The sequence below is a fragment of the Toxotes jaculatrix genome, chromosome 24 (assembly GCF_017976425.1).
Source record: "Toxotes jaculatrix isolate fToxJac2 chromosome 24, fToxJac2.pri, whole genome shotgun sequence".
NCBI classification, from domain to species: Eukaryota; Metazoa; Chordata; class Actinopteri; family Toxotidae; genus Toxotes; species Toxotes jaculatrix.
In genome coordinates this window covers 6065383-6092784 of record NC_054417.1, presented here as the reverse complement: position 1 = coordinate 6092784, position 27402 = coordinate 6065383, and the positions used below count along the sequence as shown (strand labels likewise).

At 42.5% G+C, this 27402-nt stretch overlaps 1 protein-coding gene across 1 annotated transcript; it reads left to right on the top strand.

Annotated features, from left to right (window-relative positions):
• The first annotated feature begins 280 nt into the window (after nt 1-280).
• LOC121178058 (sodium/potassium-transporting ATPase subunit alpha-1) lies at nt 281-24104 on the top strand. Its single transcript, XM_041032558.1, has 23 exons — nt 281-504; nt 10564-10677; nt 11325-11384; nt 13051-13152; nt 13256-13357; nt 13610-13723; nt 14123-14257; nt 15104-15221; nt 15341-15609; nt 15702-16010; nt 17904-18038; nt 18441-18636; nt 18864-19039; nt 19126-19262; nt 19424-19574; nt 20715-20883; nt 21000-21154; nt 21470-21593; nt 22454-22599; nt 22697-22827; nt 23102-23203; nt 23362-23453; nt 23734-24104. The coding sequence occupies exons 1-23, from the start codon at nt 493-495 to the stop codon at nt 23760-23762; spliced, it is 3078 nt and encodes a 1025-aa protein (XP_040888492.1). The 5' UTR covers nt 281-492; the 3' UTR covers nt 23763-24104.
• The last annotated feature ends 3298 nt before the right edge of the window (nt 24105-27402 follow it).

Below are 27402 nucleotides of genomic sequence, written 5' to 3'. Positions count from 1 at the left end.
TTTATTAGTTTTGTTTATTTCCAGGGTTATCGTTGTATTTTCCTGTGATGTTGTAACAGTTGTTGATAATTCAGATCTGATATTTGAGTCTCATCGGTGCATCGTGTGTGTGTGTGTGTGTGTTGCATGATATCCTGAAAAAAAAAAAAAAAACGTAGAAGAAAAACGCCCAATAATGGAGGACGCCCCGCCTCCATCCGTGGGGTTACCATGGCAAACGGCGTCGACGTCACAATGGAAGGAACGCCGTCTATAAGTATTGGAGGGTCTGCCGCGGCGGCTCTCGAGCTCGGATGTGTGTGCTGGAGGAGTGACACGTGCTGAAGAAAAAAAATAAAAATAAAAAACATAAAAAAAAAAATAACAACGGGCACATCCAGGAGTTTCCTTTTATTTTGTTATTTTTTTTTACTGTACATAATTTTTAAGGTGGATTTTTGTTTCTCAATTTTTACTTGAACTGGGAAGAACTAAGTCCACATCTTGGCAACCATGGGAAGAGGAGTGAGTATAAATGTTCGCTTTGTTTCACTTCACAGATGCTGTTATCGCCCATGTGGTGGTGGGGGGGAGAGAAACAAATAAACATGGATTCAAAACTTCACCACTCGCACAAGTGGTTTTCTAAATCGATGTTGTTGTCAGAGGTGGAGAATCACGTGTTGAAATAAGCCTCGTTTTTTCTCTGAAAATGCCTGCGGCTCCGAGACGCTCTGATGACTTCCGTGTTTCCAACCCCGAGAGCTCAAGACCCCCTTTTCATGAGTTCAGCCTGGCAGGGGGAAAGAGAGGGGGAAAAAAAACCCCACTCTCCTCAGAAATAAGTTTCCATGGCGCACAAAGATGCTTCTCAGCGCCTTCAAACGGGCTCGGTGTCCGCTTACATAACGGGATGTTCTCAAACGCCTCAACTGTCAAAGTTTTGCAGTGTAACATCATTTGGTGCGACGCTGCAGCTGCGGAAATAAACCCGTTAGAGAACAGCGGTGTCTGTGTGTGTGTGTGTGTGTGTGCAGGGGTTATGTCACGGTCTGAAGGGAAATTTTAGTTTTAATTTGAGTGGAGAAAGTCGTGCGATGTGCTCCTGACACGTGTGATTTTTTTTCTGTGAAACTATGACAGATATGTGAAGTGGTTCTCCGCTCTCAGATGCTCCTTTTACTTTTAAGGAGGAAACGTTTCTAAGTTTGGGACATTTTTCTTGTTTTATTGTGGCTCTTTACAGAGCAGCTGAGTATTGTGGGTATAAAAGCTCGGCGGTGGGAGGGATATGTTAAAAGTCCAGCCCTTTTTGTTTTTTTCCTCTGCTGGGAGATTTGGAGCTCTGTGACCAATTATCTTTAACTTTATCTAAAGTCACATCTACACACCTTTTAGGGATAATAGCTCAGAGTGTGGCCGCTTTTTTAGGCTGACACACTTTTGTGTGACACAAATACACAATGTGCGTTGCAGTAAAGGGCATGAATGTGGTTCTGGCTGCAGGAATAAATTGTGATTTGACTTTATAAGCTTAGTAAGATCTCTGTCTTTCTGTCTGCAGTGGGCATCATCTTCAGATGGTCATTTTGTGTTATTTCCACTAAGAATATAAAATCTAGACCAGAGGCATCCTGTAAAGGTGCTCCTGTCAGAAGAAGAATGGTGCAGACATTGTTGTGTCCTTCATGTTATTTTAGGACGCACCACAGCTGTTCTTTTCCACAGACTTGAATTGTAAGGCGTGAAACTGAACCCGGTTGTATGAAATATCAGTAGTCGCCACACCCTGCTATGCTGCGCAATAGAAACGCTCATTATAAATTCAGCCAGCGAGGGATGGAGAGGTAGACGGAGGAAGCGAAAGGGAGAGAAAGATGGACCAAGAGATCTGGCGGGAGATGTGAAGCAGAGCGGCTCATTCAGTCTCGCTTCCTTCCTCCTTTTCTCCCTGACGCTCATTTACGATTCTGAAAATCTTTGCTTGCTCTCTCTTGGCTCCTTGGCTGCTGTTTTTTTTTATGTCCCATATGTGATGAAAGCCATGCCCTACCCCCATCCAGCCTCCCCCCACTGCGTCTCCCTTCCTTTTCTGCCTCCTCTTTCCTCCTCTTTCCTCCTCTCTCCTCTCCTCTCCTCTCCTCCGATGCATTCAGTGCTGGCACAGACAGATAGCTAGACTTGGATGAGATAATCGCTCATGCTTTCCTGGTGTGAGGACAGAGAGATGGAGGGGGAGGAGAGGAAGGATGAGAAGTTGTTTTGTTGTAATGGAGAAGAATCAGGGCAGTGAGAGGGAGCACAGGTATGAGAAGAGCCTCGCGGTGATGTTTTCTTTTTCCTCCTTCCCCCTTGTGTTTTGTATATGCACGTCCCATTCATTTCTAAAATGAGGTTACCCTTTTGCTGCCCTTTTCATGCTTTTCAGTGTTTTCTCATCACATACGCAGCACACTGCAATAAACAGACGAGAAGCAAGTGAGAGGAGAGGAGAGCAAGAGGAGGGACTGATTGCTTGAAAGAGGGAGGTGGTGCTGAGAGGGGGGAGTTGGGTTATATTAAGGGGAGCCAAGAGGCACCAGTTGCCGCATTGCCACTGTTCAGCAACTTGGCTCCCAGATATGATAGAGATGAGGGAGGAAAGAGGCGGGGGTGGGGCTTAACACAGTGAAATTTCTGAAGTTTAATATCAATCATTTACTCTCATGAATGATCCATTTTAAAGCTGTGAGTTGGTGATTTTTGGAAAGGAGCAGCAGGTAAATTAAACTATTTTAGAGGCTAATTTTCTTTTTTTTATGTTAAAATGAATGTTAATGCATAGAACTAAATTATATCATACAGAATTGATGAGGAAGGTGAGCGCAGTAATGCATCACTTGTCCTAACCACAGTCTCTCCACTGATTGGTTAACTGGGCAGCAATACAGAGCAGGAACCGGGAGACATCTGTCAAGCTCACAGGAGACCGGTGGACGAGGAATCCAACTAAATATTTCATTTTCAATCTTACCTGACTCAATCTTTTCTATCTTTTCTCCGTAGCTGGGTGAATCATGAATTTGGCAGCAATTTAAAAAACATACTTCACCCTGAAATTTCCTCCTTTGAGCAGATTTCAGCTCAGTAGCTATTTGGATATAAAAGTATAGAACGGAGACACAGCATTTCAGCTGCCAAATGTTTAAATGAACAGTGTGACAATGTTGGTTAATTCTACTATTTCAAAGTTCAGTTCATTCACTTGTCTCTCAGGCGTTTGTAGACTGAACTTAAGTGGACTTGAGTTAAAATAGTGATTCATGCATTTTGTCTCCTTGCACGGTTTAAGCTCCATTGAAGGACTTGTTGTAAGCTGATGCTCATCATCTCAGTCTTTGCTTTTTATTAAATGTTTGAGTGTAGCTCAGACCATGCAGCAGTCTCTTTTTAGAGGTTTAAAAGCCTATTTCTTTTCACTTAGAGCACAAGTGCGTTTTCCAGACATCCATGAATTGGTTTAAAGTAGGCCAGCCTCGTTGTTCCTCCTGCCCGTCACACTTTGCTCACAGACATGAAAAGGCATCTGTAAGTTTGTCAGGGTGGGAGAAAGGAGAAATAATATTCCCCTGATGAGGAGCTGTCTTTTCAGCGTCCAGAGATGGCAACGCTCGAGCAAAACTAAGTTTCAGAGTGAGGAGTCTGCCGGGTTATTTTTCACACTGTAAACCTGAACTAGCGTGTCAGCCCTCGGCCGCTTTTATCCTCAGCCAGAGGGGCACCCCGACTACACCTTCACATCCATTCTTTACAGTCTGTTTCCCTCTTGTTCTCTCTGTTTGTACCTGTTTTCCTTCTCTCTGTCCCTCTCCCTCTCTCTTTCTCTGAGGATTTAACATTCTTTCCGCTTGGCAGTCATTGTGTATTAACCGGGGCTTTTGTCACACGCCGCCCCTTGTATGTGACAGAACATGCCGTACTCCCTCTCTCCTTCTCTCTCACACACTCACTCCATCTCTGACTCTCTTTTTTCCATCTGTAATTCCCTCTGCCTCATTGTTGCTGTGCCTTGTTTCATCTATCCTTTTGCTGTTTCCCCTGCTATCTAGCTCCCTCCCTCCCACCCTCCCTTTCTCTCTCCTCCTCCTCCTCCTCTTCTTCCAATTCTTTCACACGCCAGCTCGCTCTGTCTTTGCCTCTGTTTGGCTAAGCAGCTTGAGCCGCGCGATTTGTTTTCTGTGGCAGCTCTTTGAACCCTCACTGCACGCCTGTTGCTCAGCAAAAGAGGAACATTCGCATTAAGAATAACAAACTCCAGAGCACGCTGTTCCCCTGCCTCTGTCCGTGCATCTCCCAGATGAAGAAATATGTTTTTTCCATGCCAAGATCAAGACATGTCATAATCCAGGTCTTCAGCACTGTAGCCTGAACTGTTGGGCAATTTGTCCATGTGATTATGAGAACACAAAACGACAGGAAGTGTGTATATTCGAGGCGATTACCGCATGTGTGACACAGTCGGCTTTTCACCCTCCTGAGGAAATGATGCAACTTGTAGCTATGGTGTCTTGGCTGGTTAATGTGATGGAGGTGTGGCTAATGTCTGAAAGTGGGAGGAAAAAAAAGAGCCATTGATTCACTGGTTCATTCATTCTGGTCCAGAGCTGCTCCAGTTTGCCTGTTCAGCTCTTTAGATTCTTGTTTTTCCCACCGAGAGAACAGTTTATCATGAATGAGTCCTTCTATACAATGAAATATTTGCCTGTGGGGGCAGAAAGAAAAAGATCCTTTGTGCTGTGAGATGATTTAAGATCTTTGCTCACACCAGTAGTGGTTACCAAGAAAGCCACTCGCTAAAATGTTCCTTACAGTGCCATTCTAGAGTCAGATACCCTCAGGGGATGTACGTCTTTTGTGAAAGTGCTCGGGTGTGAAGCAGAGTTGTGTGTATGTCCTCAAAGAGGAGGAATGTTGGGTGAGACTCATTGTTAACCATGTTCAGAGGAATGAAGGAGAATAGGACGGAGTGGTCATTTTAGATAGTGTCTTAACTGCTGTCTCTCAATGCTTTGGATTCAGCAGTTGTGGCCGTTTGAGAATTTTTCATTTCAGCGGTGCTGTGCGTCGCCCTGGCAGTGGAGGAGTGCCCGCAAAGTTTCCAACAAGGAAAGGCATTGATTCATTCATTCGCTTTTGTTCTGCTTTGGAGAAAGCTGACAGTCGCACAGGACGTGAAGGGAGTGTTAAACACGACCCCGTGTAAATTAACACACTTTCTTTTCACTATTAAAACAGAAGAAGGGATGGTTGGAGGAAATGAGAGAATAAAGGTGGGGGGGTGGGGGTGGGTGAGGAGAGAGGGGACAAGGGAAGAAGGAGGGTGAAGAGGGGGGGGCTACAACACGTGACTGTCCATTCACATATATCTCAAGAGGTGTGGTAATAGTCGCCGGTAGCAACCGGCCAAAGTCCCAGAACTCTGTGTGTGTGTGTGTGTGTGTGTGTGTGTGTGTGTGTGTGTGTGTGTGTGTGTGTGTGTGTGTGTCGGCACAGTTGAATGAGCAGCTTGTGTATCTGGCTTAAGACCCTGGCACCAGCAAAGACTGTTCATAAGAATTCAAGTCTGCCTGTAAAAAGTTTGCTCTTAAAAATATGCGACTGCTGTCCTCTGATGTGTGTGAGCCTTTAGGACGTTGTTCTCTCAGGCAAGACATAAAAAGAGGACGGGGGGTGGGGGGTGGCTCAGAGATTCTTGGTTAAGTTGTTTTTGTTTGGGGTGGGGGTGTTAGGGCTCGTTCATTCAAGTCTGATTTGTCCTGAAGGGGTTCTCAGTGTCCTGTTCACTCATATCTGCTTTTCTTGTCCTGTTTGTCAGTTTTTCGAGGTATAAAACTTAATGTGTCCCTTCACACTCTTCAGCTGACTCAAGATCAGTATTAGGCTTCATTCAGTAATAGAGCCGAACATGACGTCACTGTATGAGGGATTTTAGTCTGTAATCTGAACTAAAAACGTGATCAGATTTAGCTGTAGCCTGGTTTATGGCTTCAGGACAATGCAGAAAAGTGGTTTTGCATTAAAAAAAAAAAAAACAATCTCAGTTTTTGTTACGTTTTGTTCATTGGTCATAGTCCAATGTGATATTCACACAAATCTCCATGTGGAGTAAGGTGAAATGATGTCGGCCAGCGTCACTGGTGGATAAAATAGTCCACATATCCACGTTCCCAACAGTCACATGAAAAGATTTGAGTCTTTTGTTTGTGTTTTGATGCAGATTTTATGGAAGTAGCACAAAGGACCATTGTTCTGTGTCCAGTAGGCTTGTGTGTGTATGTCTGTGTGTGTCTGTGTCTTTGTGAGAGAGAGAGAGAGAGAGAGAGAGAGAGAGAGAGAGAGAGAGAGAGAGAGAGAGAGATTCAACACCAGTTTATGTTGTTTATTTTTCATTGGAGAAAATTCTTCTTGACTTCTGTTGTCTTCTGTCATCTCTTTGCTCTGGAGCATTGTTTCTGTTTCTCTGACCTCTTCTCATCTCCTTTCCCTTTGTTCCTCCTTACACTTTTATGTTTTTTTTTTAATCTTTTATCAATAAGTCCTTCTTCCGCTCTCTCACATCTCAACACACCGCTGGTTGGGTGCTATTGATGACCTTGAACGCTCCTCCTCAAGGTTAGGGCTTATTTTCTTGAACCCTATTTATTTCTGACTTTGTCGACCTGAAACACTGAGGACGTGTCCTCTGCCACAGGTGCAAACACAGTTTAGACTGTTGTGCACCGGCCGAGGTTGATGTCTGTGGCTGACTGTGGTCTCAACATTAATGACTCAGTACTTTAATATCTGATCCTCTCCTGTATTCTTTAAGTGTATTTTGCAGCGTCTGGCTGAAAGTAGACAGCAATTTGTCCAGGAAATGTTTTGGGCTGTGTGCACTCATTTCTGTACAGCATGAGTAAAATGTGCGAGCTGACAAAATCCCCCGCAGGTTTCACTGCAGCTTACTCCAGGGTGAGATGGTCTCACACTTGGTTGACAAGACCACAACAAGATGACTTGGTTGGTTTCTTTTAAGGTAAGAGTGATGCCATCCCCGTAAACAGGGATTTCCCCCTGAAGGCTGAGCAGGCACGCACAGGTGTTCTGAGTTTAGGCTGCAGTCACCAGACTCCACCTGTTAACCAGAATAATGAAGGTGCAGAGGTGGAATGAGGAAAATGTCAGTCACATGTAGAGGCTGTGTGCCCCATAAGCTTTTCAGAGCTGTTTGTGTTTATATTTTAGACAAATGGAAAAGCGAGAAATGCTCTGTTGTAGTGGTAAAATCTGTGCTGTTTCAGAGCTGAACATTATCAATTACAACGCTCCTTCTTATAAGGTGAATGAACAACAATCCAATGGCACTTGAAGTTAACAGAAACCTGCCAATCCAAAGAGAGACTGTGCTGATAAGAGAAACTTTGTCTGAGGTGCAGAGGGAGAAATCACAGTCGGCCACACTTTGAGGCAGCTCACTCGGGTAACTTGACTTTTCAGTTTGCGCCGTCTTTTAAAGGAAATGTCAAGAGCAGGCGCAGTGGGACCGTACTGCAGCTCCTGGCTTGACTGTTGCGTGTCGGATATTTAAACAACTGCTTGTCTAATGTGGGAGCAGCTTTCCAGAGCACAAAATGGCAGGTTCAGTTTGAATGTTTGAACATCAGTTCCCTCTTTTGAGTCTGCAGGGACGATGTGCTGTGAAACGGGTTTACGTTTCTATTCCAGCACTTGAAATATCAGGTGTTTGGATTTTGCAGATACATTGGTTGCTATGTAAAATCTTCAGGCAACTAAAGAACTAATAAGTGAGCTCTTCTGTACAGCATGTCTGTGCTCCAGCTTCGGGCTCTGGACCACTGTTTGTGAATTATTTTCCAAAAGCCAGATGGCCCCTGGGGGCCCGTGGGGGGTCCAGAGGCTAAGATGTGGCGATCCAGAACTCAGTTTCAGTGTTTTCCCAGCTTAACCAACCGGGGGGCTCGAACAACAATAACAACATGTGCTGGGATCACACACTCTACTCTGGTGGCTCCCTGGGAAACTTTAAAAGGCTAATGTCGTAGAACAACAATATTAGTTAGCATATTTCCATGACTGGGACCGTGTCCAGGATGTCCGTATTTGGCCACGTCAGCGTGGGTGAGACTCACTCGGGTCATTTTGTGTCCAAAATATCGCCTTCTGAAGAGTTTTCAAAATGGCTGCTGCACACTCTGGTGTTTCATGCAGACAAATAGCTCATTAGTAGTCACTTGGTCTTTCGGCAGCCTCCCTCCCTCCCCTCTAACACCTCTGATCCCTGTACAGAGCTGAATTATAGATGAGCCTTAACTGCTAATCGGTGTTGGCTTCGACTGTTGCGATCTCCTGTTACCTACCTGAAACACACACAGGCTTAACCTCCTCTCTGTCCCTCTGTGGTTAGCACACACACTAAGAAGCCTACACATGTTTTACCTGTTACCTGATGCTGTCCATTAGAGCGATGGCTACAAGCACATGAGCAGTATATCACACCTGGATGCTCATCGTGGATTGGCTGTCCAGGGTGGACAATAAGGATAAAATCTAAAGTCATGCTATATTAGTTTTATATAACAATATATATATATCTTCTTCTATCCCCCCCACCCTCTCCTGTGTCGGCTTCTTTTTCTTCCCCTCTGTCTCACCTTCTCTCTGTCACTTTTGTCTCACACACCCTCTGGCTAACAGCCGTCTGGAAGACACAATCTTCGCCCGGGCCTTTGTTGCTCTGTCAGCTACAGTGACTGCTGATAATGAGAGGGGATGTCTGCGGAGGGAGACAGCAGAGAAAGAGAGAGGGACAGAGGGGACAGGGTGTGCCAAAGTGCCGGAGCTGATGGTGTGATAGGGGATGCCAAGTGAGAGACGAGTGACACAAATTAAGGACATGTCTGTACCTTAAGTGTGTGTTCTTTATCACACAGCTTGAGTTATACATAGGACAAGTGACTGTCTTTCTGTGAGACATACTCTTCATTTAATTAAAAATAGTCTTACCTACAGTCAGAGAATTTGTGTCACAGTCAGAGTTAAAATCAACAAAATGTCCTCGGTAAACGACTCGAGTCTGGTTTGTTGTTCCACTCTGAGGTTTGGCTGAGGCGCTTAATTGGTGAGGTTATGTTTAGGAAAGCAGTTGGTGAGTGAACGTAGCCGTGTGGATTTAACCCTGACACAGTTACACCCTTTAGTGCCAAGAAAAGTGTTTGAAAAACTGAAATTTGTTTCACCCAGCAGCCTAATCTGTGTCACCATGTGGGGGGGGGAACAAAGTGCTTATCTTCCAACTGACCAAAAACCACATGACGCTTGCTCCACTTTTAGGTTTCATTTGTCATGTAAACAGTCAGAGTGTCACTCTCGAGCTTGACTGATCCTTTGAAGTCTCTTTATTTCAGTAGGTAAATGTCTGTAGATTATTCTTAAATTTGAAAAACATTGTACTTAAAAGCATTAAGAGTTCACTTGTGGAGCGGAGTGTTAATATCCTGAGTTTCACTTCTGTATGGATTACTCAGGTTTAATACCAATAAAGTACCTACATATGAAAAACAGCACATAAAGTAAAAGTCTGTTCGTCAGGTGATGAAACACAAAGTTGAGCTGAAACAGAAGGAAAATAGTTTTTTAAAAATGCAACTTCCACTCTCTGCTCGTCCAGGCTCTTGATATCTCAACCTAACTCTGTGTGACGCGTTCAGAGGTGACTCTATTTTTTCCTGGATTGTCTGTTAAACTTTGTGGCAGTTTGTCATCGCAATTTAGGCCACAGTTTTCTCGGTTTTGGACTGAACTGTGTTTACTGCTTTCTTTTTTTTTTTTTTTTTTTTTAATATCTGGTTCTGAGTGCATTGACCCACATGGAGGCTTAAAAAGATGCAGTGTGACAAAATGTCTTCTGGCATTTTGAGTCATCAGACATCAGACGTGCTTGCGGTGCATCAGACACACCTCAGCGGGAGTCAGCGTGTTACTTATGCATGGTCTCTTTCGTTACCATGCAGAAAAGTTTCGCCTGTAAAGTTTCACCTTGAAGCCACAAGGTGCACATATTTTTATAATCTATTTATACATTTTGTAATCCAGATGTTAAGACTGACAGAATAGAACATCCAAAAAATGTGTGAGACAAATGAGACATGCACAGGATTTCGAATGTTATCATTATAGAGATAATACAAGACCTTTGAGGGCGGCGGAGCATCACAATGAGATAAAATGAGAAACAACCAGCTCTTTGCCTCTTACTGCAGTTGGTATGACAACAAACAAAGGCTGTGTCTGACCCTTCGTGTTGCTCAGGTGGAAGGACCTGTTGTGCTTCCACTGCCTACGTTGTGTCCCAGTTGTCCAGTTTCCATCTCTGATGAAGACTGTGTTGCTCATCACTAAATATCATCCACAAATCAGCCAGCACTGGAATGATGGCGGCTTAGTGTGAGATGGGAGATGATGTTTTTTGATACAGAGGTTAGTAAACAGCTTTTTCTCATGTTTTGTTTTTCCCTCTCCCTTCTTTCTCCTCCGTTGTGTCTCCAGGAAGGACGTGAGCAGTATGAGCTGGCTGCGACCTCAGAGCAGGGCGGCAAGAAGAAGGGGAAAGGGAAGAAGAAAGAAAAGGATATGGATGAACTGAAGAAGGAAGTGGATATGGTGAGAGTCTCAGCTTCACTTCAGGACCTCATCCTCTGATTGTTCACCATCTACTGCTTCCAATATGACCATCCCATCCTCTCCATTGCCTTGCTTTTATTTCTCCTTCAAGTACTAAAATACAAGAATTAAAGCCTTTTCTATTACAGCTTACGTTTATAAAGAGAAGGAAGTAGATGCAGTTTGGTCTCTGGATCCATTCCTGCTTATTTTTTGCTGATACCTTGAATTTGTGTTTTTCCTAATTTTATCTCTGCCTACTTGTTTTTTTGTTTCCTACTCACCTCCCTCAATCCATTTTTTTCTTTACCATGACTATTTTATTCCTTCTCTTCCTCCTACTTGTTTCCATTTTATCCTTTCATTCCTTTTCTTTCTCCTCATCTCCACCTCCTCTTTCTCTCGCTCTCCTCTTCCCTCCCCGTCGGCTCCTCATCCATTCGTTCTTTTCCCTAAACTGTGAATGTTTATCTGTTGTTATGAGAGGTAGTCATTCTAAAAATGAAAGGTCAGCAGACAATGCCTCTAGATGTCGCTGGCTTTTGGCACGTTGAACACGCACATGCATGCATACATACATACAGTAGATGCACACAGACGTAAACGCTGGACTGATGCCACTGTCTTTTCTCTCTGTGTCCTTGCAGGATGATCACAAGCTGACCCTGGATGAGCTCAATCGCAAATATGGAACAGACCTCAGCAATGTGAGTGAGATAAAGAGGAAAATGTGCTGTATTATGTGTCTGTGTGTGAGTGTGTGTGTGTGTCTGTGTGTGCTTTTGGATGTGTTATGTGTCTCACCTGCGGCTTTGAAAGTCACACTGAGATGTGTTTTTGGCAGCCGGTGTTCTTGTCTCCAAACTCTGGCATCGTAATGTAATTTTGAAAAGAGTATTTCTATCAAAGTGTCAACATTTATCATGGAGATCAAATAAATATCAAATTGTTTGCTATTAACTCCCATTCCTCTCTTCAGTCTGACAGTTGACATTCAGCTGATGAATGATTAATGGGGCTGAGATGAATTAAACAGAGGACTTTGTTTAAAGAGGGAAGAGATCCTCTCTCACATCGTGAAGGGAAGAGTCACCGAGGGTGAGATCAGGCTCCGCAGCCTCAGCCCTCCCAGGGTTTATTGAACAAAGAGCGTCCATCGAGAGGCAGAGAGGGGGAGGAGGAGGGGAGAGACTGCAGGGAATAGGAGATGGATCGAGACAAAGGGAGAAGATTGATGATTTTTTTTTTCTAATTTTTCTTGTTGTTTATTGCTGAAGTCTTGAATAGAGTTTCCCTTCACTGTGCTCAACATCCATCATGAATAATGTTAAAACTAGGTGGTGTTCAGCACACAGCAGCTAAGATATGTAATTGATGAGCATTAGAGGTGGTGGTAGGTGGATTTTATTACCTTGAGACAGAGCCTGTTAGCTGTTTCCAGTCTTTTTGCTAAGCTAAGCTGACCGGCTGCTTCATATTTCCCAAACAGATATGAAGTGGTATCAGTTTTCTCATCTAACTGTTGGCAAGACAGCAAATCAGTGTATAAACTGAAGCTTAAGTGGCATAAATTGAATTTATTGTCAGAATCATATTACAAAAACTGATTACAGTAAAATATTGATAGTTTCAAAAGCTGCCTCTTTATTGCCACATCAGAACATATGGGAATGATTTGGCTCTTCAGTGTTGTCAGATCTTTTGTGATTGAAGCTTGCAGACTCCTGTATGGTCTTTAAAGACGACCCCCCCCCCCTGCCCACACACACACACACACACACACACACACACGCACACACACACGCACACACACACACACGTAATCACACACTCCAACTAGCCCTCTCAGCTCATGCAAATGTGCTCCTGGTCATGCAGGAAAGATCAAGGAGAATAGTTAATCAGTGCCTCTAAACTGGGGTCTCCGAGCTCTGCGAGTGCTTGCATGCAGCAGTTGTGAATAATTTATTAGCTGCAGAAGCCCCTCTGCCCTGATTTCATATGGTTCCATTTGCCTCATCTTTTCTCCTCTCCTCTCCTTTCCTGTCCTCCTTTACCTCACTCTTCCCTGTTGTCTTACCTCCTACCTGCTGATGAAGGAAATGGCCCTGTTTTTCTGTTGATGCTGTGTTGCTAGGCAACTAGTAGCACCTACAGTTCCACTTGGACTTTGATATGTGTCAGTGACTTCATGTCTACATGTGCAGTTGTGCTTCGGATGATTGTTTGATTGTATTTGTAATTATAAATGGCTGATTATCTGACTTCCATCGCGTCAGCTGTCAGTCACTACACACATCTTAGAGCATCTGGCTGAGAATCTGAAGTTACATCACTAATTATAACTGAATCTGTATGTTCTCCTCGCACCAGGGTTTGACTAGTGCGAAGGCTGCTGAGATTCTGGCCCGTGATGGGCCCAACGCCCTCACTCCTCCTCCCACCACCCCAGAGTGGGTCAAATTCTGCAAACAGGTAACATCAGCTTTGTTTTCACGGTAGCACAGGAGGCATGACTGATAAGAATAAAGTTTAGAAATTGAGAAGTTACTCAAACTGCTGTTCTGTCTCCATCCAGATGTTTGGCGGTTTCTCCATGCTTCTGTGGACTGGTGCCATCCTCTGTTTCCTGGCCTATGGTATCCAGGCTGCAATGGAGGATGAGCCCGCAAATGATAATGTAAGAAAAGGCCCTTGAAATATTAATGTAATGTCTTGATGTGACAGTATGATGTGGTTTAATCATAGGTTGATATAAAACTCTGCCAATGACATAAAAGGCTTGTTTTTATGGGAAAAGCAAAAAAGATTTGATTTTTCTTCTGTTTTAAGATGATTTTTGTGTGTTAGATTTGTTGGTGCAAATATTTCTTCATTGTTTGGAAATCACAGTTCAAGATCAGAGCCGACGGTCACGTTTGTTTGTTCACAGTTGTACCTGGGTGTTGTACTTTCTGCTGTCGTCATCATCACTGGTTGCTTCTCCTACTACCAAGAGGCCAAGAGCTCCAAGATCATGGACTCATTCAAGAACCTGGTCCCACAGGTAACCCTCACATTTCAAACCTCCATTCATTTATCTATTGATCATCGTTTAGTTTTGTTTCTGCGCCTGGATCTCTCTGATGTATTTTGTGCACACTCATAAATGTACTATAACTCGACACTGAAACCTCAGTATTGTCACCATGTCAACTCTTAATTGTAGTATCTTAATTCAAGGTCTTGCCCACTTTGCCGTACAGAAACGAGTCCTCTTGACATCTGAATCTCATTAGCACTGTTGAATAATTTAAAGGAGAATCATTAAAATGGTTTTCATTATTATGAAAATATTGGGCTTTGCATTCACTGAAAGACGTGGAAGCGGAGGCAGCTGAAATAAAGTCTCCTTTTCTCCTCCGTCTTACCTAAAAGTCTGTCTCCGTCACGTCCTGTCTCATAGCAAGCCCTGGTCGTCCGTGACGGTGAGAAGAAGAGCATCAACGCAGAGGAGGTGGTGGTCGGTGATTTGGTGGAGGTCAAAGGTGGCGACAGGATCCCCGCTGATCTGCGAATCATCTCCGCCCACGGCTGCAAGGTGGGTGCCCTGGAGACGAATTATTTTCACTGGTCAAGGACCCGTATTTAAGGAATTTAACCTGAAAAACTTTTCTCCATCAAAACATCAAATATAGTGCTTTGACTTTTTGAATTTCTGTCTGCTGCTGCTGCAGTTGGCACTTGAAAAACATTGTATTTGTCAGTGCCTTGAACCTCTTGAGACTCTCTGTGACATGTGCTTCTTTTTATTTTTAAATAAAAAACTCTGACTTTATAAAACCTCAGCGCTAGATGTGAGCAGTTACTACCTCTCTGTTGTCCTTAATTTGAATTTCAAACAATGTCAAGCCCTTTTTTTGTTCGTATTTCTAACATTTCATTATCAGACTTTGCCTTTTGACTGTGAAGTAGAGTTTGAAGCACCAAAATTGCCCTCTTAGACTTTTCCTTTGAAGTTACTATTTTAATAAATGAGCTCCTGCCTTATCATGTGACTAGCTGTAGTCTTATTATGGGGGAAAAAAATACGTCTGTGACCCATTTTGGGTCCTGAACTAAACTCAGGAACCAAGAGCAACCTGACCCAGTTATGCCCAGTGCTTCTCCATCAACCTCCTCATCAGTCAGTTAAATCTTGTCACCTGCCTGTGCATCATGTAGCTCCATCGTGGACCTTAAGAGTTCTGTTTGACCTGAATCTGCCTACTGTCCCTCAGTAGCTGTTTGAACCACAGAAAAGAAAGAAATACGGAAGAGGAGATTTTTTTTTTCCTCCTTTAGGACTGATCTTCTGTTTTTATGTGTGTTTTTTTGTCCTAAGCCAGATGTAGCCACCTTGTTTTTCTTGTTTTTTCCATCAATCACAGTCTGTCTCATTTCTCAGGTGGATAACTCCTCCCTGACTGGTGAATCAGAGCCACAGACTCGTACTCCTGACTTCTCCAATGAGAACCCACTGGAGACCAGGAACATTGCTTTCTTCTCCACCAACTGTGTTGAAGGTATGATGACAGCCTTTCAGAGACAACACTTCATTTTGTCTCTAGTGCAGAGACTCTGTAGTGAATCAGAGGTGTTTACTTGTTTTAAAAAAATACATAAATAATCTTCCTCGCTGCAGGAACCGCTCGTGGTATCGTGATCAGCACTGGAGATCGTACCGTCATGGGTCGTATCGCCACGCTGGCCTCTGGACTTGAAGTTGGACGCACGCCCATTTCCATTGAGATTGAGCACTTCATCCACATCATCACTGGAGTGGCTGTGTTCCTGGGTGTCTCCTTCTTCATCCTCTCCCTCATCCTCGGATACACCTGGCTGGAGGCCGTCATCTTCCTCATCGGTATCATTGTTGCCAACGTGCCAGAAGGTCTCCTGGCTACTGTCACTGTGAGTCCTGGTGCTTCTTGTGTATTAAATGTCTAAATATGGATCCAAACGGTGACTCAGCTCTTAGCTAACCCAAGCTATCCCATCTCTAGGTGTGTCTGACCCTGACTGCTAAGCGTATGGCCAAGAAAAACTGCCTGGTGAAGAACTTGGAAGCTGTGGAGACCCTGGGCTCCACCTCCACCATCTGCTCAGACAAGACCGGCACCCTGACCCAGAACAGGATGACTGTAGCCCACATGTGGTTCGACAACCAGATCCACGAGGCCGACACCACCGAGAACCAGAGCGGGGCCAGCTTCGACAGGAGCTCGGCCACCTGGGCTGCCCTGGCCAGAATTGCTGGACTTTGCAACCGCGCCGTCTTCCTGGCTGAGCAGGGCAACGTTCCCATCCTGAAGGTTTGTTTATACTTTGACCTTCGTTTCCCCTGCAGACGTTTCTCTTCTTCTGTTTACTTGAATAAATAATACCAAATATTAAGCCTTGGCTGAGACAACAACCCTCAGAACAGAGGGTTTTCATATGAATTCTGTTATATTTTGAGGGAAATAATTAGCTCTTAGAACTAAAAACAGAAGTCTGTATTATCTTTCATCCTTTGTTCAACAACAAGAAAGCTTTCTCTGTTGTTCTGGCTTTTAGGTTGTGTGCTCATTATGTGGGTAGGATTTAGAAGTCCTGTGCTGCTGACTGTTTTCCAAACTGAATGTGCCCTTTTTCAAACAATTTGAATATTGTGTTCCTCCCTCATATTGTTTTTTTTTCCCTGATTTTGGCTTCACTTCATTCCCAGTAATGCCAGCACCTGTTCAAGTGTGCTTCATGAATGCTGCTTATTCAAAGTGTTTATTCAAATGTGATAAAGGACAAGGGACTGAAACGTGATATTTAAACTCAAACCGGAATTTGAATTCTCCTCACTTTATGTGGAGAGAAACAAACTATAATGATGTTGCAGCTATTATTTTTTCTGAAGAGGTGAAAATGACTTGTGGACATATTTGTGAAAACAGTGTCTTAAACTTCACTCCTCTGTATTGGCATTTATATAACTAATGTTTGTTACGCTATGATTCGAATTATGACAAATCACAGATGGGATTAAGCAATGGCTAACGTCAACTAACCAGCTGGTTAACCACCTGTGAAGTACAAAGTATTTTTGTGCGCACACAGATCATTGTACAAATCGAAACAGAACCAAAACTGTCAGTTAGCACCAAAGATTCAGAGCAGAAAAAATGAATAAAAATAAGCACACAAGTCGACCTGTTTCTATTTGGATGGCAGGTCTTTTAAAATCTCCTGTCAGGGCACATCACATATTCAGCAGTCTGGAGATGAGAGATTAACTGCACGTTACTACAGCAACATTACTAATGCTTCGTGCTACATTAGCCATTAATTCCATTGTTTAAACTGAGCAAATATTTAAAATGAATAAATATCCAAACAATGACACGTTTTTTCCATTTGATAGCCATACGGCCATAAAAGGGTGAAGCTGATAACGTGATATTTCAGATTGTAAATTAAAAAACAAACAAACTGGAAAACAAAACATCTTTATTGTTTTAAATAACTGTCTAATTATAATTTCCTCTAATGTTGGTTCTACTGAGATGTTTACTACTCAGACCAACAGGCTTGTTTTCCAGTTCATATCGCTCTCCCTGGAGCTTACACACCAACACACACACACGTTGTAATCACATAATTATTCTTAACCCCACCCCCGAAAACACACGCTGACAAACACACTCCCAGTATGTCTCCTGGCTCCCAGACTTTCCTTGGAGCCCAGTCTCTGGTTTCCACCCTGTGTTAATAACCTGTTAACGTGTGTTTGTGTGTCTCTGCGTGTGTGTACATGTATCTCTGTGTATTAATCACCTGTAAACGTCTGGCTGGCATCATGGCTCTAATTACCAGTCATTCTCTCTCACTGCTCGTCAAGAGTGAAAGGAGGGTAAACATGGCGCTGGTGTTTATCAAGCCCAGTAATTATGATGGAAAAAATCTGGAAAATTAGCATTTTTCTTTCATGGCCAGCTTTCTAAAATGATCTTCAGTACTTCTTATGTTTTTTCACTCTAGATGGATTCAAAAAAAGTGTGTGCTATGTGGACTAATAAAAGGATTTTGTGTAAAAGGGCCATGATGGTCCATTGAGTAATTACAGTCTATTGAGGATGTGCTCAGAAGGCCAATATTTAACAAAAGTAATTGGATAGTCAGTTATATTGTGTCTGTGATTAATTTCCCCCCCCGTCTCCATCTTCCTTCACCAGAGAGATGTGGCTGGTGACGCCTCGGAGTCGGCTCTGCTGAAATGTATTGAGCTGTGCTGCGGGTCGGTCCAGGAAATGAGAGAGAAAAACCTCAAAATTGCTGAGATCCCATTCAACTCCACCAACAAGTACCAGGTATGCAAACAGTACATCATTTTCTTTAATCATAAGTCTGTGGAGCCAAGTTAGGTTTTTGTGTTGTTTTCAGCATCCATTACAGACATATTAATTTCCGGATTTATTTTTTTTTTTCACTAATAAATGTCAGGTTATTTCTTCTACATGTTGACAGTAAATCAATGAAGTAAAAATGATCTTGGCACAAGACCTATGGGATAAAAACTCATCCTTAGTCAGATTCTTTGTGTGACCTAATTAGTAAATAGACTTGTCTACATAATTTGTGTTCATTCCCTGATAAGCTTTTTAAAAGCCTTTATCTTCCCTTTTTGATACAAGTTGAAGTTGAAAATTAACATGTATGAAAACGTGGATGCTCAAACTTACCTGTTGTCCTTTTTCCTCATGTGTCCATAGCTTTCCATTCACAAGAATACTCCTTCTGAAGGAGAGACCAAGCACCTGTTGGTGATGAAAGGAGCCCCAGAAAGGATTTTGGACCGCTGCTCCACCATCATGATCCAGGGCAAAGAGCAGCCTCTGGATGATGAGATGAAAGATGCTTTCCAGAACGCCTACCTGGAACTGGGAGGTCTGGGAGAAAGAGTGCTGGGTAAGGATGGCAGAATGTTGGGTTTTTTTCCAGATCTGCATAGACACGCTTTCAGGCCACCTGTACAAAGGTGTAAGATGGATTAACTGTTTGCATGATGGTCAAATGCAATATGAAAAAAGAAATGTTTATTAAATGAGCTTAAAAATCCAAACAACTCCAAAAGAGATTGCTTTGTTGCCGTGATCTCCTCATATTAGACTCACTTTTTGTTGCGCTCCATCCAGGTTTCTGCCATTTCAACCTGCCTGATGATCAGTTCCCAGAGGGCTTTGCTTTTGACACTGACGAAGTGAACTTCCCCACTGAGAAGCTGTGCTTCATTGGCCTCATGTCCATGATTGACCCTCCTCGTGCTGCTGTTCCTGATGCTGTCGGCAAATGCAGGAGCGCTGGAATCAAGGTGTGTCCTCAGGGCCCGTATGAAAATAGACATGGCTTTTTTAGATTTTCTCTTCTCTTAAAAGCACACATGTCCCTCCCCCTCAGGTTATCATGGTCACAGGTGACCATCCAATCACAGCTAAGGCCATTGCTAAAGGTGTGGGTATCATCTCTGAAGGCAACGAGACTGTTGAGGACATTGCTGCCCGTCTGAACATCCCAATCAACGAGGTCAACCCAAGGTACTGACAATACTGAGAAACCCTGTTGGCATAAGCACAGTTAACACTATCACTAGGCTGAAGTCCAGTATAGTTTCTATCTGGGCCTGAGGACAGCTGTGTAACAAGTCTTATCTGTCTGCACGAGTGAAAGTCACCTAACAGCTCCGTGTTCCCTCCAGAGATGCCAAGGCCTGTGTGGTCCATGGCGGAGACCTGAAGGATCTGACCTCAGAGCAGCTTGACGACATCCTGAAGTATCACACTGAGATTGTTTTTGCCAGAACCTCCCCACAGCAGAAACTGATCATTGTGGAGGGCTGCCAGAGACAGGTAGGAACAAAACAAACGAGGTGTGTGTGTGTGTGTGCGCGCGCGTGTGTGTGTTGGAGATGGCAGTGTTTGTTTTACAGTTCGCCCAAAACAGCATGTGCCTGCATCTTATTATGTAAATGCCCGATTGAATATTTGATATCCCGATGCCCTGATGCTTATTTATGATTATTGCTTTGGTCTGATGACTAAGTCAGCAGAATAATCAAGCGTAGCATCTGTCAAACCTGTGAGCTCATCCACACATACGAATATTCATGAGTTCATCAGTGGGTGGAACAAACTCATTGGAGCGCCGCGTGGCCTTTGCCTATTATTTATTTATTTAAATGTTTTTTGTTTTTTTTTTGTTAATTATTGTCTGGTCACGTGCTGCAGGAATCAACACGCTCTTCTGATTCAGTGTCAGCTTCACCCGTTGGTCCTGTAGCTAAGAAAGCACGTTTCACTCCTGCTTATATTTTTACACCGTTGGGATTCAGGCGCTGAATCAGAGTGTTTGTGGCATGTCCTGCTAAATTCACACGTCGTCAGAGATGTGCTGTCACCAGTGATCCAAGTACAGTCTGTCAGAAAGCTGCGGGACTAATTAACATAATTTATTCCAGTGAGTCCCACATGCTTCCTGGAGGAGGATTATTGATGACTCTGTGTTGACATTTCATCTGATGAGCCCAATAACTTCAATTCAGTTCAGTTCCGCAGTAACTAAAGGCATCGTTAGCTTTAACTGTCCCCCCCATTCACTCAGAGGAGAATCTGTGTTTAAGCAGAATGAGTTATAGTCCCTGTAGTTTAGGCTTTTTAATGTGTATCTTTGTCCAGAAAACCTCAGTTTCTTTTTCACTTTTATCACATCTGTCTGTGCTGTCAAATAAAACAGGACTGCCCTGAAACCTTTTGAAACACGGAGGCTTTTCTTTCACACAACAGGAAATTATTCTGGGCCTGATGCAATGTAACCTAAGAAAAAGGAAATGTCACTCAAAAAAGAATGGTGACACCTGTTAGCTCAGCCGAATGTTTGTTTTTATTTTTGTAATGTGCTATGTGAAATGTTTTTCTTCTCTTTCTGAGTCTAATTTCCACACTCAGGCATTATTTTTGCTCTTAACACTTTCCTCTTTCCCGTCTCTGCAGGGCGCCATTGTGGCTGTGACAGGTGATGGTGTGAACGACTCTCCTGCTCTGAAGAAGGCTGACATTGGTGTTGCTATGGGCATCGCTGGATCTGATGTTTCTAAACAGGCTGCTGACATGATCCTGCTGGACGACAACTTTGCCTCCATCGTTACTGGAGTGGAAGAAGGTGAAGGATTGTGCCAAACAATTAAACATTCAGTCACAAGAGTTTGTTCTTATTTAGCTGGAGGGTTAAAATCATTAAAACAATGACTTCATTCATTTGTGTCATGTCCTCATCAGGTCGTCTGATCTTTGACAACTTGAAGAAGTCCATCGCCTACACTCTGACCAGTAACATCCCTGAGATCACACCCTTCCTCCTCTTCATCATCGCCAACATCCCTCTGCCCCTGGGAACCGTCACCATCCTCTGTATCGACCTGGGAACCGACATGGTGAGGATTGATTGATTGATTGCCTCTTACCGCCTTTGTATTGCAGTTATGTCATCTTGGTAGTTGCCTTTTTGACAACAGCGAAGCTATTTCAGTAAATTTTAATGACAACTCTAAATGTCTCTTTAACTATAAAAACTTGCATTGAAACTAAAAGCTGTTAAATTCACTTCAACTTTTATTGCAGTTTGTTTCTAAACATAAAGGCTTAAGATTTAATCAGAAATATAATAAAACACACATGTTCAATATATTGTTAAAGTTGAATCGATGTGTTCATTGATTAGTGCTGTGTCCGGTCTCTCTGTCTCTCAGGTCCCTGCCATCTCCCTGGCTTATGAAGCAGCTGAGAGCGACATCATGAAGAGACAGCCCAGAAACCCCAAAACAGACAAACTGGTGAATGAGAGGCTCATCAGCATAGCCTACGGACAGATCGGTAAACCTTGATTTCAGATCCAGTTTTACTGCTGAACTCTAATCAGAACCAGGACTCTGCTAACCGTGGTTCCTTAGTAGATTTTTCTGGAAAGGCAGCTCAGTATCTGGGTGGTCCAAGATAACCAGAAGAGTGGCGTGCACCAGAAATAGGCTTGTACTGATAAAGAACTAGCGTGTGTGTGTGTGTTTGTTTGAGGGATGATAGAGCAGTGCCTCTGACTTCGGCAGTGAAGCCAAGAATAGGTTTAAACCCGCCTGAAGTTCCTTATAAGAGCAAAACACAAGCAGATGTTTTCTCAGAGTTTGGGTGTGGGATCTTTAATAATTTAACCCTCTTGATTATCACTGTATGTATCTACTAATTCTCCTATTATGTGTCTTTGCATCTTGCCAAACATTTAAAATAGTCAAATTGCATCTTTGTTTTATTCATCTTAAACCATTTCAGAATGAGATTTATTAAAAAAAAAAAAAAACAGAAAATCAGTTTCATTTGATTAAGCCTCCAGTTCCTCTGAAGACAAGCTAATCTCATTTATTCATTTACTCAGTTATTCAACCAGTGACAAATGGTTTAGTCCTGAAAATTCCCCAAAAGACTGACTAATCAAATTTACTGACTCAGTCATTCACTTTCTCATTCATCTTATTTCCCCCAAAAGACCACAAGGCCAATTTGTCTGCCCAATCATTTATTGATCCCTGGTTTAATCTCAAATTCTGAAAAGATGAATTAACTATATTTATTTATTCATTCAGTCTGAAGCCGCTCAAACAAATTTCAGTCATTAATCAAAGGATTATGAAGCATCAGATTTCTTCACTTGATGCCTTCATCCTGTCGTCTCTCTCCTGCAGGTATGATCCAGGCGCTGGCAGGTTTCTTCACCTACTTTGTGATTCTGGCTGAAAACGGCTTCCTGCCTTCCACCCTGCTCGGCATCAGAGTGTCCTGGGACAACAAATACATCAACGACCTGGAGGACAGCTATGGACAGCAGTGGGTCAGTAACATTACACAGACCGCAAGTAAAGGTTATAATTTGGTCTTCAACTCCTGGTATGGACTCGTCTGAAATGTGTTGTTTTTCCTTTTGTCAGACTTACGAGCAGAGGAAGATTGTGGAGTTCACCTGCCACACAGCTTTCTTCGTCAGCATCGTCATCGTGCAGTGGGCCGATCTGATCATCTGTAAGACCAGGAGGAACTCTGTCTTTCAACAGGGCATGAAGTGAGTACAGAACAAGCCGCTGTTGGGCTTTTCTAAGAACTGCAGTTGACCTCTGTGTTTATTTTGGTCCATAAACAAGATGGACTGTGTTTAAAAGGCATTTCAGACTGCAGTTTGCATCAGTAACTTGGCTCGCTGTCCATAGTTCCTGGCACAGCTGATAAAGTCGTTAAAATGCAGCTATTTTCAGTCATTTGAATTTGCTTGTCCTATTTGGGTTTTAGATTTTATTTTCTCAAACAGTGAGTCTTAATTTCTCCCCCGTGTGTTTCAGGAACAAGATCCTGATCTTTGGGCTGTTTGAGGAGACCGCTCTGGCTGCCTTCCTCTCCTATTGCCCAGGCATGGACGTCGCCCTCAGGATGTATCCTCTCAAGTGAGTAAAACACAAAAACTCACCTTGCAGTTCACTGGGACTCCATGTGCACAGCCAGCTGACTCTGTAATCGTGCTTACTCCACCTACCACATGTTGCTCATCCAGGCCTGGGGGCTCTGGATCAGTTTCTCATCTCTGTTTGTGTGTGTTTTTCAGGCCCAACTGGTGGTTCTGCGCCTTCCCCTACTCCCTGCTCATCTTTATCTATGATGAAATCCGTAAGCTGATCCTCAGACGCAGCCCAGGAGGTGAGCCCAGAATCCATGCTTTTATTGTCTTTCCTACTTCTCTCTCTCTCTCTGCTGCTCAGTGTCCTCTTGTTTTTCCTCCCTGCCTCCCTCTGCCTTGTGGATAATATTTAAGCATGTTGAAGGCAGAGAAACTTGGGTCTTATTTTACTCATTTAAATCTCCTCCAGTTTCTTTGCATGCTTTGAAATAAAGTATGAAAATTAAACCAATCCAGTCTAACTAAGAACTTGCCTCTAAATTTTATGCGTGTGTTTATTTTCCCTCCTTGTACGTCCAGGTTGGGTGGAACGGGAGACCTACTATTAAAGACCCGTCAGCCTGTCAGTCCAGTCAGCTCGCATCTTCTCCTCCACTCCCGTCTTTGCATGAATATTGTCTTGCTGCTCGGAATAAAATTTTAACCTCTGTGAAAAAAAAAATTGGAACGTGTTTTTATATTAGGGAATGCTTGATACTACTATTAGACAAATACTGAGATGGAACATGCTGATGATGCTGATGATGATGTTGATAAATGATAATGCTAATAATGACATGAACACTGAACATTGACATGACTATGCGTGCCTTGTTTCTGAAACAGGACCAATTTTATACATGTTTTTAACAGTTATAAACGTTCAATAAAAATGCGCTCGAGTCAGGTCCCACAAACGTTTCCTGTGCTCATTTGTCGTGTGTGTGTGTGTGTTTGTGTGTGCTTGTGTGTGTCCAGTAACTGAACAACCAAAGGTTCTCCTCAGTCAAAAAGCTCAACAACACTGCCTTTAAGCTCAGTGCTGTGGTTGGGAGATGAGTCTTCATGTATGTTTTTCCTATTTCTTCTCTGAAAGGGGAATTAGATTAAACCCTAGTTGGATTTATACATAGTAAAAATCCATGCTTAGTCCTAATTAAACAATCCTACACAAATACAGAGGATTATGGACCAATATCCTCACATTCATTTAGTTTTTTACTTGCACTTTTCCTCTAGAAATACATTAGTAACTCCACAGGAAAACCTCTCTACACTTAAAGATACTCCCATCTAATGTTTAATAGTCTTGTTTGTGATTAACCCTCCTTTACAGGCCTCGGAGAAACAGCCTAATCTGACAAGAGGAACTTATTCCCCTGCAGCCTAACAATATATCAGCATGGGGCAAATTTCTTCAAAATAATATGACAACATACTGTATAAACCCCTAATCTGTTTACGTGTTGTAATTTATCTGTTCAACAATTTATCCAGATGACAGAATTGTCAGTTTTTTACCTAAAAATCAGTCCCCTCTGGTAATGTTATAGTCTTTATCTACCTCTAACCTATAACAGCCAACATCAAACCCACGCTGCCAACTTGGTGAGGTCAAACTGTGTGCAAGCTTTTTATCAGCAGAACAAGGAAAATTCTTATCAGCCAGCTGCTTTCAGCTGAGTACTGCCAGCGGATACGATATATGCTTACTGTACCACTGTATCAACTGTTCTGTAAGCAATGGAGCCCACATGGAATGAAGTCATGTCTGGACAAGAGCACTGTGATGTATTAATGAGACCACTCAAAAGGTGTTTCACAATTAATTACACTAAAATATTGTTTTTGTGTAATTCTTGCAAAAAGAAAATCATTTTCCTCATTTTCATACCCGTGGAAAACAGATTCATTTGACATTTTTAAGAGACTGAGTGGGATTTGGTTTGCACTGTGTTCGTATTAGCAATGTTAATGATTTATTATTTTTAATCTGAAAATGACCATGTGAACTTTGATTCATTTTTGCTTGAGAATATTATTAAACCACATATAGATATTATTTAACTGAATACAAAAACATGCACAAATTGACACCCAGAGTTTCTCCTTTGTCCACACACTGTCTGCAGTTTCTTTGGTTCAAACCACTGAGGAAATAAAACATTTCCTCTGTTGCATTTTTTTTAATTTTGCTTGGCTCTGTCATGCCTGACACCAAGCTAACCAGGGCTTGAAAACAGAAGTAAACATGGAGTCATTAGAAGCTTGAATATTGGTTATTGTATAAAGTCATCGTGCCAGGTCGTATAGACAGATAGATGATTTCTAAATTCACATGAACTTTGCATAAGCAGCCCTGTTCTCAATTGTTTAAGGCTATGGTGCATTGTGGGTGTTTTAGTTCACCCAGAGGGACTGCAAAGCTAAATCCAATATCCATTATGCTCAAAGCTGGGAGTTTCAAGCAACTGCTGTATGTGGTCTGCCCTCCCACTTTTGGAAACTCCCACGCGCTGCCTGGTGAGTCTTGACACACACACACACACACACACACACACACACACACACACACACACACACACACACAAGAGAGGAGACTATTAAGACTTTAAGAAACTGAAGGCAAAACTCTGCAGCTCAGCATGTTGATGCACAGGTAAAAACAGAGAGAGAAGGAGATTCAACATAAATCTGACAATGTGACAGTTCCATCTCTGTGCTGGGGACAAACAACAACCATGAGATGAACACAAATCACAAGCCAGCTGTAAAAAATAAATATGTTGCTAATATCAGGGGCCAAGGGATTTAATTAGTGCCCACAAAAACAGCTGGAAAGTCACGTGCCTTGTTGCTCCGCCCCCCTCAGGGAGAAGCGGATGGTTCAGTCCTCAGGTGTGGCTAACGATGCTACCTGAGCAGGACCATACGGTGAGGTGATGTTTTCACCTGAACCAGAGTGAAAAAAGGTGGAAAGTAATGAAATGAAATTAAGAAAAGATAAAAGGTGAGCTTGTCAATGCTTTACGACTGTTTTGATCCCATACGGACTAAGACCTGCCAAGCTGTGTGGTAGTTAAGATAGCTACAAGCTATACGCTAACAGTGATTTAACTGACCTCTCAGCGCAGACGCTGACTGGTTCAGGGGTGGAGGATGAATTCAAAGCCTTTACCTCACAAAATAAGGAAATTCACCGTCTAAAATTACACAAATACAAATGAAAATAAACTGAAAATGTGACTGAAGTAGAAGCGTATAAGCTACATGAGCAAGATATTCTTCAAAGAGCACTTGTTTTACGTTTTACTTGTTTGTTTGTTTTCTAAGTGCATCATGTTTTGCATGTAGATGTACAGCATTGCCCTCTGATGTTTGGTGGATGAGTTGATGTAAAGTGCAGGTCCCTCAGAAAACTAATGCTGACATCTAAGAAGCTGTTTGGACTGAAGTGGAAAGATCAACAGGTGAAGAATTAGATGTTTGTGTTTACATACATATATATATATATATATATAGATATAGATATAGATATATAGATATATATAGATAGATATATAGATATATTACCAAAGTGTCATGTAAGATTTTTATATAACCTTAAGACAAAAATGTGACATTATGTACATCACCCTCATGTTACAGAGACAGTGAAGCTGCAGGTTCCTGCCGTGTGATGATGATGATGAAGACATAACACAAGGTGAGCTCAGATAAGATGGCAGAGGCTGCTTACATTCATTTCAAACAGAGTGTTAGTGGGGAATAAAAGTGAAGCTGTGGGAAGTTGTGTCTTTAGACTGGCCATGAAAAAATTTACTGTAATGAGATTGTGTGGAGTGGGAGTGTACTGGATTGTCATATTGTTGTTGTTGATTTGTTTTTGAATATACAGAAGAAATACAGTAATTTCTAATGACTTATGAATTTTACCTTGTCAATGCAGTATAAGCACAGAAGTGAATAATGTGATAAAATTAATAGTGACATAATGTTAACGATGAGTACACAATTAACTGTTAAAAGTTAAAAAGAAAAACTCCCACTACTTATTATTGATTCCAAATTTTTCTTCTTCTACAAATATAAAATGCATCATCTCTGTGTCCAACAGAGCTGCAGACCAAATCACTGTGGATTAGTGACAGTGAGGAGGACAGAACAGGCAAGGTAGGTCTGTTAATGTTTCATACTCACAGACAATTC